Source organism: Arachis hypogaea, chromosome 19 (assembly GCF_003086295.3).
Source record: "Arachis hypogaea cultivar Tifrunner chromosome 19, arahy.Tifrunner.gnm2.J5K5, whole genome shotgun sequence".
Classification (NCBI taxonomy): Eukaryota; Viridiplantae; Streptophyta; class Magnoliopsida; order Fabales; family Fabaceae; genus Arachis; species Arachis hypogaea.
This window is the reverse complement of record NC_092054.1, coordinates 113,065,968-113,079,750: the sequence shown is the minus strand read 5'-3', so window position 1 is coordinate 113,079,750 and position 13,783 is coordinate 113,065,968. Positions and strand designations below refer to the sequence as shown.

General features: G+C 35.3%; 2 protein-coding genes and 2 long non-coding RNA genes across 7 annotated transcripts; 2 read left to right on the top strand and 2 right to left on the bottom strand.

The window, feature by feature from the left end:
• The first annotated feature begins 319 nt into the window (after window positions 1–319).
• LOC112779863 (uncharacterized) lies at window positions 320–2,817 on the top strand. The gene is made up of 4 exons (XM_025824215.3): window positions 320–1,527; window positions 1,713–2,013; window positions 2,115–2,196; window positions 2,404–2,817. Exons 1-4 carry the CDS (start codon window positions 897–899, stop codon window positions 2,683–2,685), a joined length of 1,296 nt encoding a protein of 431 aa, XP_025680000.1. The 5' UTR covers window positions 320–896; the 3' UTR covers window positions 2,686–2,817.
• Window positions 2,818–3,575: 758 nt separating this feature from the next.
• On the bottom strand, window positions 3,576–8,264 carry LOC112779864 (heterogeneous nuclear ribonucleoprotein 1). Of its 4 annotated transcripts, none has more exons than XM_025824216.3 (14): window positions 7,766–8,059; window positions 7,345–7,583; window positions 7,082–7,171; window positions 6,503–6,568; window positions 6,365–6,430; window positions 6,186–6,271; window positions 6,028–6,073; window positions 5,797–5,851; window positions 5,475–5,551; window positions 5,160–5,295; window positions 4,949–5,076; window positions 4,778–4,882; window positions 4,070–4,210; window positions 3,576–3,901 (listed from the first exon to the last, which is right to left on the bottom strand). In XM_025824216.3, exons 2-14 carry the CDS (start codon window positions 7,363–7,365, stop codon window positions 3,839–3,841), a joined length of 1,080 nt encoding a protein of 359 aa, XP_025680001.1. In that variant the 5' UTR covers window positions 7,366–7,583; window positions 7,766–8,059; the 3' UTR covers window positions 3,576–3,838. The 4 variants fall into 4 exon arrangements, with proteins under 4 accessions (XP_025680001.1, XP_025680002.1, XP_072084119.1 ...); XM_025824217.3 differs by having other exon boundaries at window positions 7,345–7,623; window positions 7,766–7,928; XM_072228018.1 differs by lacking the exon at window positions 4,778–4,882 and adding an exon at window positions 8,072–8,264 and having other exon boundaries at window positions 7,345–7,996.
• Window positions 8,265–8,831: 567 nt separating this feature from the next.
• Window positions 8,832–10,215, top strand: LOC112779919 (uncharacterized). The gene is made up of 3 exons (XR_003190918.3): window positions 8,832–9,210; window positions 9,521–9,617; window positions 9,975–10,215. It is a non-coding gene; the product is annotated as an uncharacterized lncRNA (long non-coding RNA).
• Window positions 10,216–11,795: 1,580 nt separating this feature from the next.
• LOC112779789 (uncharacterized) lies at window positions 11,796–13,534 on the bottom strand. The gene is made up of 2 exons (XR_003190857.3): window positions 13,092–13,534; window positions 11,796–12,296 (listed from the first exon to the last, which is right to left on the bottom strand). It is a non-coding gene; the product is annotated as an uncharacterized lncRNA (long non-coding RNA).
• Window positions 13,535–13,783: the final 249 nt, after the last annotated feature.

Sequence of the window (13,783 nt, the reverse complement as noted above, 5' to 3'; positions counted from 1 at the left end):
TTAGTGATATTACTGGCACCTCTTGGCCCAGAATGATTAATTTAGTGTAGTTCCTTTTGTTGTTTGGGCTTCTGGCCCCTTACCTTAACCAAAAAAAAAAAAAAAGAACGCAGAAAGAGTAGTGATTATTCTTTAATCGCTTTGTGAGTGAAATTGTTACTAGCTTGGGGAGTTAAATCAGTTGGGGAATAGGAAGAGGACATGATCAAGCATGCCTGACAGGTGACAGCTAATGTTTCTTGTCTTGTTCTGCTTGTTGTTCCACACCCAATGTTCCAAAGCAATGTTATCTTAACAAAGTGGCTTCATTCATTGGTATTATTGGACTTATGTGTTATGTACATCCAATCCTCTCAACTTATCTAATACTTCTTCTACCCATCATTATCAAGCATTTTACATAATCTTGCAATATGGATCCTCTATATATTGATATTATTTTAAAAATAATCATGGTTAGTCCTGTTCAGTATTCAAAGACACTGCTCTACAATCAACAATAATATTGACCTGTCAAATTTGACTAACATTAAGCAACAAAATCAGCAGTAACATCTCTCTCTACCTGAATTTCTCGGCTTCTTCCTATTCAGTTCAATTCAGGGCCCGTTGCTTTGGTTTGTTGTGAAATGGACTAATCTTACCGTGTGATGGAGTCATGAGTGATCAAAATCCATTACACTCTCTTTTTGGCTCAGATAGAAGCAAACATTGTTTTCAACAACCCCCAAGTAAGAATAGTTGTACATGAAGTAGTAGTAGATGAGCCAAAAAGGCAAAAACATGTTCACTTAATCTCTATTCTAAATTTGTACTACCTCGGTTCTTCTTTAAGAGCTTGGCAACAACAAATATGAAGCTTCAGGAAAAGTGAAGAACTGACCCTAGTTTTTCTCATGGAGAGTAATAATAATAACTCTAGTTCCTCCATGAAACTGGGCTCATTTCTAATCCCAGATATGCAAAATCATAGTGAAAGAAGCATCGGGAGCCAAAAGGGATGGAATTCAGAGAGAGTAGTGTTGAATCAAACAAGCAGAATCAGAAGGCATTCTGGTTTGACATCATTCAACAGTGGAAGAAGAACAATGCCTTCTAAATGGGATGATGCTGAGAGATGGATTTGTAGCCCAGTTTCAGGCTATGGCAGCAGCAGCAACAACAACAGAAACTCATATTCACGATCACAACTTCAAAGGCATCCAAAATCAAAGAGTGGTCCAATTATGCCTCCAGGAACATCATCATCATCCTACTACTCGAACTATTCACCTACAATTCCACTGCGCCAAGGCTTGCTTGTGAGGAACTTGATGGTTGGTTCATCTTTCACAACAGGAGTCTTGGCACCAGATGCTCTCTCTCTTCATCATTTTGATGCGCATGACAATGATTTTGGTCACCGTTTTGATATCGGCAATGTTATGCAACCATGTTCTACTGGTGCGGTGCTCAATGACAACAATGGTGTTCTGGCTCCCATGTGGAATCAATTGTTATGTGACCCATCTTCGCCTAATTCTCAAGGTATGTGCTTCTTGTTTTTGGGCAGCCTAGTTACCAATCAAAATTGCATATTTCATATTGTTGGATCCAGCGCTTAGCTATAATTGCAAAAAGATATTCTGTTTGCCAAGATTTATTCACTTGTTTATATTAATGTCTGAGAATCTGCATATACTTAAAATGTTTTCAGTTACTTTTATTTACAGATGAGAACCCTAAGAATGAGGAGAACCGCATAATGTCACCTTTCTCAAGACGTGATCACGGTACCCAGATGAGCCCTCCGGAGAATGAGGACGATGCGAATTCATCGCCGACATCAGCCATGGATCAGAAAAATGGACATTCTGGTAAATTAGAGGTTAGAGATGTTGAGGTTGATAGTGAGGCCACTGTTATTAGGTGGCCTAAAGGTCATGCAACAAAGCTCACCTCCTTTCAAGAAAGTAATAGTGAAATCCAAACTTCATGTTCAGATATTGCAAAGTCCACCATGGACATAACCAAGTATGTCATCATTGTTATGTTCATATCATTCAATGAACTAGAGACATATAATTTAGTTGTTCTGATTGTGTGTTTTCCGATGAACTTCTATTTCGTTGTAGGATTCAGAAAGAGGAAGCCAAAATCGTTGCATGGGAAAGCCAACAGAAGGCAAAGGCTGAAGCAACAATACGCAAACTCGAGGTTTCATTTCAGTTCATCAAAATCTGTTGCTTTGAAGTTGAACTTTCTCATATGGAGTGTGTCCTTAGTTCAACACAATATATATATGTATATATATTATGATAAGATCAATAAGCAAGGAAGGCATTAAAATTTGTGTAGAAAAAGCTCACAAAATGTATGCAGATAGGTCATTTTTCCCCCTAATGGTGAAGAGGTTTGATACAGATGAAACTGGAAAAGAAGAGATCGTCATCAATGGATAAGATTCTAAACAAGCTGAGAAGGGCGCAGATGAAAGCTGAAAAGATGAGAAGTTCAATAGCAATGCCTCAAAAACAAGAACAAGGACAACAGGGCAAGCAGAATTCCAAGCTTCTCAAGGTTTTTCATTACCAAATTATATTCAGTTATGGTCTCCAAGCAGATGCTTTAGCACTTTTGATCACTGATTCACCCCATATATGCATATCAAAAATACTACGTGCACAAAAAAAAATCAATCACTAAATTAGCCATTATGTATTCGTGTATAAATACATTATTTAACTTATTTTTAACGTCTATTTTGTATTACAACACACATTCTTTATGGGTGGCTAGATTTTTTATATACACATCACATAGCTATTTTTACTTGCACTCTCTCTTGTCATTAAGATTTTGTCTCGTAATAAACACAATAGAGAATACAAAATTACGCCTTATATATGAAATGTGAATACTGCATTTGGTTGATGCCATTTGATTTGATATATTTTGCAGTGGTTCAAGCCTAAGCATAGATCCTTACATCACCTACATCTGTGTCCTGAATCCCCTTTTTACCAAGAATATCCATCAATTAAAATTCCTTCATTTATTCTCCTTATATCATTGTCAGGCTAAGAGCACTGAATGTAGACGCACACGGACGTAGTCATTAACTATACTAAGCCATTCGGCCTGCACATGTGATTAAAGGATAGTGTACCATATAACCATCAGTTATTTTGCTTGTTCATAAAAATAATAAACATATCAACAAAATCAGCGAGCTTGCTTTGAAAATGACGTTACAAGATTTTGAGATAAAATAACACTATAATGATAGCCTGACAACTTTTATAAGTTATAACGATAATCCTTTTCCATAATTTCTGGCGTTACAAGTGTTTTTATCTCAACTCTTAGTTATAATTAAATGAACTACATCCATGCGGTTAAAAACATTTTGCGGACGTAACCAAAAAGCTATTCCACTACATAAAGAGGACTAAAATCAAAGCCAAGTTTTCTTGACCTGTAGGTTAGGCAAAAGACTACATTTATTTATGGTGAATCATAAATCAGTATCAACACTGCAAATACACGGAACACATTTTTTCATCATCTGTTCCATAGCTGGTTGCAAACTCGGATAAAAGAGGAAAGATTACGTTGGACCTTTTAGCAATAAACTAAACTTTGTCAAATCTTTATGACATGAATCAAATGCAATACAACTAACATACACGATAATAAAAACATATGAGGGGAAACAGTATTATCTGGTTTACAATACATAAATTAGAATCCAATCCATAGTGCCTACAACTTAAAAATTATTAAATATAGAAACAGTTCGCTGGCATCTATTTTAGCATTTCGGACGGCGATGATACCAATAAAACTGTGCTCTCTCCTAGTATGGTCTATACCTCCAATCTGCTCTTGATGGCCTCCCACTGGGAATTCCATAACCCCACTACAAAAGAAAATAGATTATAAGCAAAAGCCAAATACGTACAACTATATGGTACTTTAATATATACTTAAATAGTGCCCATGTTTAACATGCACGGTGCACTTGCAAAATCACATTAATCCAATTTCCATTTTCTTCACATCAAATCATTACTGTGTATATACTCACATCATCGAAGTCCAGGCTACCATACATCCTCCCATAAGTTCGCATAGGACCTCCATAACCCCCAAAAGAACCCACACCATTCATCATAAAATTCCCACTCGGACTTGCATCATCAACAGGTGTGGCTGAATCTAATGCTACCTGCAGGAGCAAGATGCTAGCACAATCATATTTAAAACCAAGAAATTATACTCACAATTTTTCCATCACAAGGAATACAGACAACACTAGAAGAACAAATTTGTGCACCATTATGTACAAATCTGCCACACTGTATATAATCACACAATTACCATCGAGTTCAGCTTGACATTCACAGCAAGATCCAAGATGTAATGTCATAAAAAGTATCATAAAGTTCTATGGTACAGATTTCTTGTCATGTGATATAAGCAACGTATATAGCGATGCACTATGATAGGTTTCCATAAATAGGAACAAAATCACAAATCCATATTATGACTCATCTCTTCTTCATAAAGTACCAACTTTAGATACTAAAGTGTTCCAATGTTATTCCAACAATAGCATGCTTCAAACATCAAATAATAAATGGGCATTCAAAAGACAGGCAGTTAACCTCAATCAACATATATTCCCTTCTATCACCACATAGATATATTTCAATTTCAATTGCAAAGAAAAGGCAACAGATACTTGTGAAAATAGGGAACAATCCAAGATAGAAACAAATGCTAAATAATGTACTTGTTGTCCACAAATTTCATGAGGCCTTCGTGAGACACGATCTGCTACACCATCTTCAGCAAAAGTAACAAATCCAAAACCTCTATGACCTGATCTCTTAGGATCCTACATCAAAGAAGACTGTTGATCTCAGCAGTTTAGAAAACTCGTATGTGTTCTTAAATATCTTACCCTGGGAACATAAACATCTAAAATACGGCCAAATCTTCCAAAATATTGACGAAGATCCTCAGAAGTTGCCTCTGGGGGAAGTCGGCCAACAAAAATCTTCTTACCGATTCCACGAGATGGTTCTCCCCCTGATTTAGAGAATAAGCTAATCAGTATGCAGCAACAATAGTCATCTTTATTCCATACACCAGAGCTTTTATTCCATGCTTACTTCCGAAGACTGGGCCTGGATGATCATACAAAGTAGGAGCACCAAGTGCTGCATATCTAGTTGCTGCAGAAATATAAGCATTATATGCACCATACCCTCCCTGTGGCATCCTGCCTACTGGCTTGAAGTCATCATCCTGCAAATGGCATATACAATATTATTTGACCAACGTTATAACGAAAACCAAAACAAATAAAATACCTTTCGGTAGAAAAACAAATGGCTCGTGTATGCAACTAAATCCAAAAGTATTATTGCACTGAATATATACCCACAAACACATTTTACGTTAGACATTTTTATGAAAATTCTTGCCTTGGGTGTAGCTCGATCAACCACCACGGTAGAACCTCCCAGTTCGTGGGTTTCTGCCATCAAACTCTCGACAGAATCTGCAAGACAGAAAATCTCCTTATAGTAACTGATACATCCTTTCCACTACACTCAAAAAGTAAGTCTATAAACCAAAATATAGAGCAAATGAGGGCACATATTGTACGCATTAAAAAGGTGTTTACAACAGGTGTCAATCAAGCTCTTAGATAACTATCAAGTTACATTAAAAGGAAACTAGAGTACTATAAACCCCATTCACTTAAAATATGCACGTAGTGAGGAGTAGAGCACACAACCCAACCTGCACTTGCAAAGGTGATAAAACCAATTCCACGATGCATTTTTGATCCTTGATCCTGTTGGAAAATGGAAATAAATCATAAATCATTCATACAACTACAATAATATCATATAAATATGTGTGCATCATGCATAAATCTGCTGGGCAACTGTCAACAACGTACATGCATACAAAATTATACATATTAACTACAATTTACATCTCGTATGACAATGCCAGGGAGTGGAGTACCTTTGGCATGTACAGATCTGTTATATCACCATATTTCTCAAAATGACTGCAAAACCACCAAAAGAGAAAATAACATAAAATTATAAGACTATGCTAGCAATGAAAACAACACTCTCGAGTCTTCACATCTTTAATGAAGATACAACATAATCATGTACCTTCTAAAAGATGCTTCTGTTACTGATTGTGGAATCCTGGCTACAAATATTCTGGTTACTTTTTTGGCTGGTGCTCTCATCTCCTCCTTTAAAATGAAACATTACAAAATCAGCAGGATAGTATAACTCAGCAATGAATCAGAATAGATTTAATGTCCTATCAGCAATTTGATTACTACCTTTGGTGTGGCCACTTTGACCTCCAGCATCCTGTTGCCAAGAACATGTTCACCTGATAGAACATCCTGCCACCAGAAAGTCAGTCAGATCATGATAAAGTGTGTGCAAATGACCATCTACATAAAGACAGCAGTTACCTTAGCATCATCCACCGAAGCAAATGTAACATATCCAAATCCACGAGATCGTCCAGTTGATCGCTCCTAAAATAAAGAAAGTAGATTAGAACGTGCTAAGGGTGCAGTGCAACATTTTTGTAACTTTGGGGCAGAGTGCAATATTTGCACGAGTTTGGGGTTAAGAGCTATATCTTGAAACCTCATGGGATGTGATCGCTAATAATTCACGGAGAACCAGTAGTCCACTACCCTAAGAGAGTAATGCTAAGTGCTACAATGCATTTATTAAGAAACCAAGTACAACTGACGTGGTAAATAATTAGACATTCATATGCATTAATTCTGGCAGTTGTTTCACAGTATACTTCACGTAATTTGTATAGGATAAATGATTAAAGTAACTCCATGTCATGTGCAATGTTTTCATTTCATAATAAACAAGCATTTTTTCTTACCAAAAACAAGAGCTAAAGGAGAAACCACCTTGTCAATCAATGGTGAAAATCTACAATTGACATGGTATGTCAAGTGGATTCTCCAATGGTGAATTGAACATGAAATAGCAACACTTAATAAAAAATGTAAAGATAGACTAACCTTCATGACAATACAATCTTCCAATTCACCGTACTTGCTCATGTATTCCCTCAAGCCCTCAGTGTCCACGTCCCATGGAATACCCAAAACCTAGGAAAAAATTACGAAGGCAGAAAGTGAGAAAATAACTACACACGCGAACAATTGACTAAGTATAATGTTCATCAACAAAAAGAATGCCAGAACATTAATTATTGTCAATCACTCCTAAATACATATGATTAGAGGATTGAAGAGAAACAAGTTGAATTTATGTGACTCACCACAAGCTTTCGCTGCTCCATCAGAGACTTGAAGGTAGCGCAATGAAAAAGGGAAAGTGCCTAACAGAATGTGGGGAAAGCAAAGAAAGGGAGGGGGAACAAGAAAAGAAAATGAAAAAAAAATAAAAAAGAAATTCTAGGCACTCGTTCTCCTGTTGGGGGTGAAATGGAATCTCTCAGCTGAGCACTCAGCGTTCTCACCTCTCTTCTCTCTCTAAATCCCTCACACTCGCCTCCTCCTGCATACAACAAGCACACTTCTTTCTCACACACAGTTTCCTTCATCATCATCAGCAGCAGCATATTTACCAAATCAAATTTCAGCTTTTCGAGATGCTTCGCTGTTTTTTTTTTTCTAGGAACAAAAACAATTGATAACAAAGAAATTGAAAGAAATTGGGTGGATTAGGCGCTCACTGACCTTGCACAGGGGGAATTTGGGAACCCTAATTCGGAGATCTCGCTCGCTCGGTTTCTCTCTCCCTCCCTCCTCTATGTCTCTCTCTGTTCTTTCTTCTCTTTCTCTTCCTCTTCTCTCCCTCCGCACCCTTCTCCTGTCACCCAATGCCACACCATCAATAATCAACCGTATTATTATGTTGTGTGTTTAACACATGTTCTTCTTTTTTTTCCTTTTCGGCCCTGAAAGGAGCTAACACGCCCAAAGCTATAAAGTAGTAGCCAAACATTTGGACTGAGAAAAAAAATTAGCAACATCTGGAAATACCTTTTTTCTTTTTTGGATAAACTTGCACCAGCCCATTATGTCTGTGAAACGAAAAAGCCTGTAGCTATTATGCTATTTCGGATTACATTCTTTATTTTAAAAAATGTAATTGGACTCGGGAACCTTGATACAACTATTTGCCTCTAGCTCAATTGGAGGTGAGCCTCACAACATTCTGTGTCCAAAAGATTTTAGATTCAGAAAGAAAAGGGAAAATTAATTTAAGACGGGATAAGAGACTGTCTGGCTAGATTGGACACGGACAACGGTTGAAACTTCCGCTTCTGAACCAATCGCGAAAAGAAGCGAAAGTTTATTTTTTTGTTTTTTCTTTCCCTTAGGCTCACAACTCCTTCTCACACCCAAAAAAATTAAAAAAATAGGACGCAAATCAATTTTCAATATATTATAAATATATCTGTTATAGATTTTTAGATTAAAATTATATTTTAAATTTTAAATAGATAGAATCAATTAATTTAACTAAATCAGTTAGGAATTAAATTTTTGGTTATAAATAGTTCTTTTTTAGAGTTTTGTATATACACCAATTATTAATAAAGATCATTTTTTATTTTTTATATTCTTTTTTATCTTTCTTCTCTTCTCAAACTTTAATCTTTATTTTCATAACATGTTATTAGCACAATATTATTATGATCTAAGTAATTTTCTACTTCTCTTTCACCACAGTTATTTCTTTTTGTTTCTTTTACACTACACATAAGCTATTTTATTCTGCATCAATTTTTTTATTATTATCTCTATGACGTGCTTCATTGAGTTCATTCTATAGACATATCCTTATGGCTATGGATTCCTTACTCCCACTTTTATGTGGGAGTATGATTAACCACTAATAAAATATTTACAAAATAAACCCCGTTTTTTATTTTTAAATTAATTAATAATTAAATATTTGTCCCTTTAATCTTTTTGTTTTACACATTTCTCCTGTTTCTTTCAATTCCATATTCAAAGAAGAAATCCTTGGCTTTGCTAGGTTTTAGCCTCTTTTACTCGCCTTGGTTGTTCTATGTTCCTCTCTATTCGCGCTGCTTCCTCGTTCTCCCCTGCACCGTGTTTGTTTTCTGATCCTCGACGCCGCAACACGCTTCTGCCGCTGCCGCTACACTCGGGTATACCACTTTATCGTTTTCTGTTCTCCTTCTTCACCAGCGACTCTGATCTCTGATCTCTGCTTCTCCCTCCATTTTATTTTTATTTTACTTTATTTTCTTTTTTATGAAAATTTTATGTGAATTTGAATGTTCTTCGTTTGCCACAGTATGGATTCTGAGAAGTGTGCAAATGTGCAATTTTCATTGGCAATAGATTTATTTATGTGTTTAATAATTTTATCTGAATGTTGTTTTGATTTCAAAAGAATTTTATGCAGTCATATCATTACTACACACTCTCTTATATTTTATACTTGTATTTTAACAGGGAGATGGGAGGCCATTTTGAAAACTTGTAATTTCTGAAGTCCCTGGTTGCAGTGATGAAGATTATTTTGAAGAAGTTTACAATGTGACCATTCTGCGTAGGAGACTGCTCTATTTGTTATATTAGTACCAATTTATGATGATTCTCTTAATAAAGTTAATTTATCTATGAATTGCACAACTGTTTTGGAAAATTCAGTTCTTACCTATCAAAAGATTCAAAACCTTGAATACTTTGATAATATCTATCCTTTTTAATTGTTCATCTTCTGATCTTCCTTCTTGTTCATTCCTCAGAATTCATCTGTTGTTTCTATTTATCTATATATTATTGCATACTTATCCAGGAAAAATAAATTAGCAGGAGATTTTAAAAATACCTGACACATGCCTTCAAATTTCAAATATACAATATGACACATGCTTGTTTCTGAACTTAGTGTTATTCATGTTAGTATTGTGCAAATGGAGATGTGTGGCATCTTTCAGATGGAGCTTATGAAACAACTACTCTTCTCAAGGATGCTGGAAGTTTCACGAATCAAATATATCTTTTTCCTCCTTAACCATTGTTTTCTTTTAAGTTTGTCCCTCCTATCATAGTAACATGATAAACACTGGCACAGTTAAGATGACTGTTGTATCCAACTTTGATTTCCACTTAAGGAAACTATTGAAGGATCTTAATATTTTGAATTTGTGAGCTTCTGTAGTCCCTTCAATATGTTTTTACTTAACTCATGCATATTTTAAGGATGTATTGAAATCTTTGCATTAATGTTTATGCGAACTTGCTTGTTGAACTTCTCTTAATTTGCTCAAATGTTACAGTGTCTGTGTACACCTTTCATAATGTCTGATTAATTATGGTTTTTTTTTTTGCTTCAGTTTGATAAATTTAATATTCATAACAAATAATTTCGAACAAAGATATCAAACTCTAGAGTTCATTTGAAGTCATGAAGCTTAGATAAAATTGAAGTCATGAAGCTTTGATAAATTGGAAGTTTGGCATGGGAATGAATGATGAATTAGGTGTAAGTAGATTAAGTCTTGTTTTTATTCTATATCTTATGATATAAATCATTGTGATTATTACATAGATACTCTTAATTGCCTGACATATTCAGGGAACCTAAAAACTACTCAAATGTGAAAGGTGAAGAAGAAGCACCATAACAAAAATCATTGTGAATCTGTTTCTAATCAATTGGTCAGTATTTTTTCATTGATTAAACTTGATAAAGGTAGTGTTGGATTAGCTTCACAATCACAAGTGCAACAATTCAAAGAAGCAATTGGTTCAACTAAGTAGGAAGGGTTTTCATCCCCTGCCATAGTCACAAGAATCTTGGACTCATTATTATCAATAACCACATTACTAGGCATTGTGCTTTAACAGGAAGAAGAGATTGGCTGAGACGAAGGAAGCAGCTAAAGTTGAGGTTTGGATCAGTGGTTCCAATTTCAGGATCTGATTTTGTTCGAGAGGTTTCACAGGCTCCCTCTGATGTTTGGGTGGTTGTCATCCTTTACAAAGATGGGTATGCTAGATGACATTTCTAAGTTCAAATTCCAGAAAATGTTTCTGAACACCACACGTCCTCATATAATATCTATAAATTACTTGGGTAATCCAAATTTGTTTAATTTTATTTTTATGCTTCTTGTGCTTGTTATTGAAGTTTGTTGTACTTTATTTTTGACATTGCTGAATGTGGGATTTTGATGCAATGCATTGAAGAATTTGTCACAAGATATCCTGTAACAAAATAAACTTGTTAAGATAATATCAACTGATTGCATTCCCAACTATCCGGATCAAAATCTGCCCACCGTATTGGTATACAACAAAGGAGCAGTCAAGGAAAATTGTGTTGGCTTGTGTAGTTTTGGACGAAGATGCATTCTTGAAGGAATTTAATTGATTTTATCTTATGATGCCTTTTGTAAAACTTGTTAGTTTAAACTTTAAAAATATTTAAATTTCAGAAACGTGATATTGAATGCATATTTATTTTCTTTCTTCTCTCTTTTCTAATTGGAACTCATATGTATTATTGTATTTTTGTTGTAATTCTTTATTTTTCATAGCATTTTAGTTGTCACATAACCTTGTCTATGCTATTGTAGTTTGTTATTTGTGTTGTATTTAAAAATTGACAAGATTAATTGCTTGCCAAAACAAGATTAAGACCAATTCTTTCACTGTGGACGAGTTCTTATGTATCCAATTCAAATTATTCAAACATAGAAGCGAAATATAATGTATCCAATTTTTATAATTCAACTATTCAACACTTTCTTATGTCATTTGCTTAGAATCAACTACAAAATCACTTAGTCCTTGATATATTAGTGTATAATAAGAAACTTCATTCAAATGCTTGTTTATTTTGAATAAAATGCATGAAATTAAGCTAAAACTACTTAAACTACCTAGCTAATCTAACCAAAATGCGAATACATCAATGAACACTTCTGATCCCCAACAGCAAGGCACAAAACAACCACACATTGAGCCACACCTCCTTCAAAGAATGAAGCAAGAGATACTGTTTCTTCTGCTAATTATCAATCTGATCCAAGATAAACGGCAAGTTTTTTGGAAGGTTGCCAACAGCGATATTACCAAGAGCATAAGAGGCAGCAGACTTTATCTCTTCAAAAGGAGATTGGAAGGATTCAATGACAATATTTTCTATATGAGCATGTGCACTAAGATCCTTCCTCCTACCAATCTCTCCCAAACATAGAAGGGCAAGGTGCTGCTCGGCCTTTAAAATGGAAAATGAAAATATGATTAGTACACAGGGAAGTGCTGAAACAATCTGAAAGGGTAAGTCATGAGGATGTATAATGGGAAGTGTTGGACTAATTCATTCCACAATATATTGAAAAGATATCCTGAAGTTATGGTATCTATTAAATTCCAAGGATAGCCTAAAATACTACAAATTTTAAGGACATCCTATTAGACTAGCCACGAAAAAATTTAAATAAATAAAATACCAAAAACAGCAATAAAGATTCAGCAGTCCATCATCCATATTTTAAACAAGATTTAATTGGGGAAGGCAGCAAAAGTAAGGAGACAGGAAACAGATTATCAGCAAAACATTTGCTATGCAGCCGAAAAACTGGAGAACATACAGAGTTAGAAATAAAGAGCATCCAGTCAATTATCAAAGCCTCATGAAAGATGAAATGCTAGAAAAAATAATTAAGAGTGAATTCAAAATCGAAATCGAAAATATTATTGAGAGAGGATGTAATTAGAATAATTAGCATATAACAATCATTGAAGTAATCAGAACAAGAGGATGTGAATTTAGTTACAGATCTAAAAGTGAGAAGTTAGAACGCAAATTGAGAAACAGATCGAGGAGGCGAAGGCACGTTAATGGATAAGGAGAAGCTACCAGAGCAAAAGCTCCAGGAAGGAGGAGAAGCTCGCAGGAGCAAAAAACGGCGTTTTGCGCGGCGGCAGATTAGACTCTTTCATATTATTTCCATTTCTTAATTGAAAAATTGAAACTTCGAGAAGAAAGAAACTAAATTGAGAGAGATACCTGAATTGAACTACCGAACTAAAGCAGAGAGCCAGAGTGAGTCCAGACAAGAGAAGAAATATTGCTTCAACTTCGAGCAGACACGGAAGCAAGACACGGCGAGATCACCCACCAACGACCACGAGACACGGAGAGGAGCAGAGCAGTAGCGATGGCGCACGGTGAGGAGCAGAGAACCAACAACGGTGCACGATGATCAGAGATAGGAACCACAGAGGGAGAGGAATAGAGAACCAGCGACCTGGTAGAAGGAGGCAAGAACCCTAGCAGAGCCAAATGTCTCGTCCCTTTTGAAACTATGATTAAAAGAAAAAGGAAGAATGTGTAAAAAGAAAAAATACAGGGGTAAAAGGTTTAATTATAAATCCTTCCAAAAATACAAAAACGGGGTGCTATTTATAAATATTTTTATGATGGCTAATGTTACTCCCACATAAAAGTAGGAGTAACGAATCCGTAGCCTATCCTTATATACATTTTTTTTTATTTCCTATATGTCTTTTTTTTAACTATATGACATATGATCAATTCCTATATATCAATTTTATGCATTGACTAATTGTGGTTTTGAACGCTGGGCCATAATCAAACTCCTCATTTTTTTTAACACATGCATTTAAATAATAACTATGCATTTAAATACTAGTATCTATGCATTACGTTGAAAACAAACTCATGCCAAGTGATTCAAC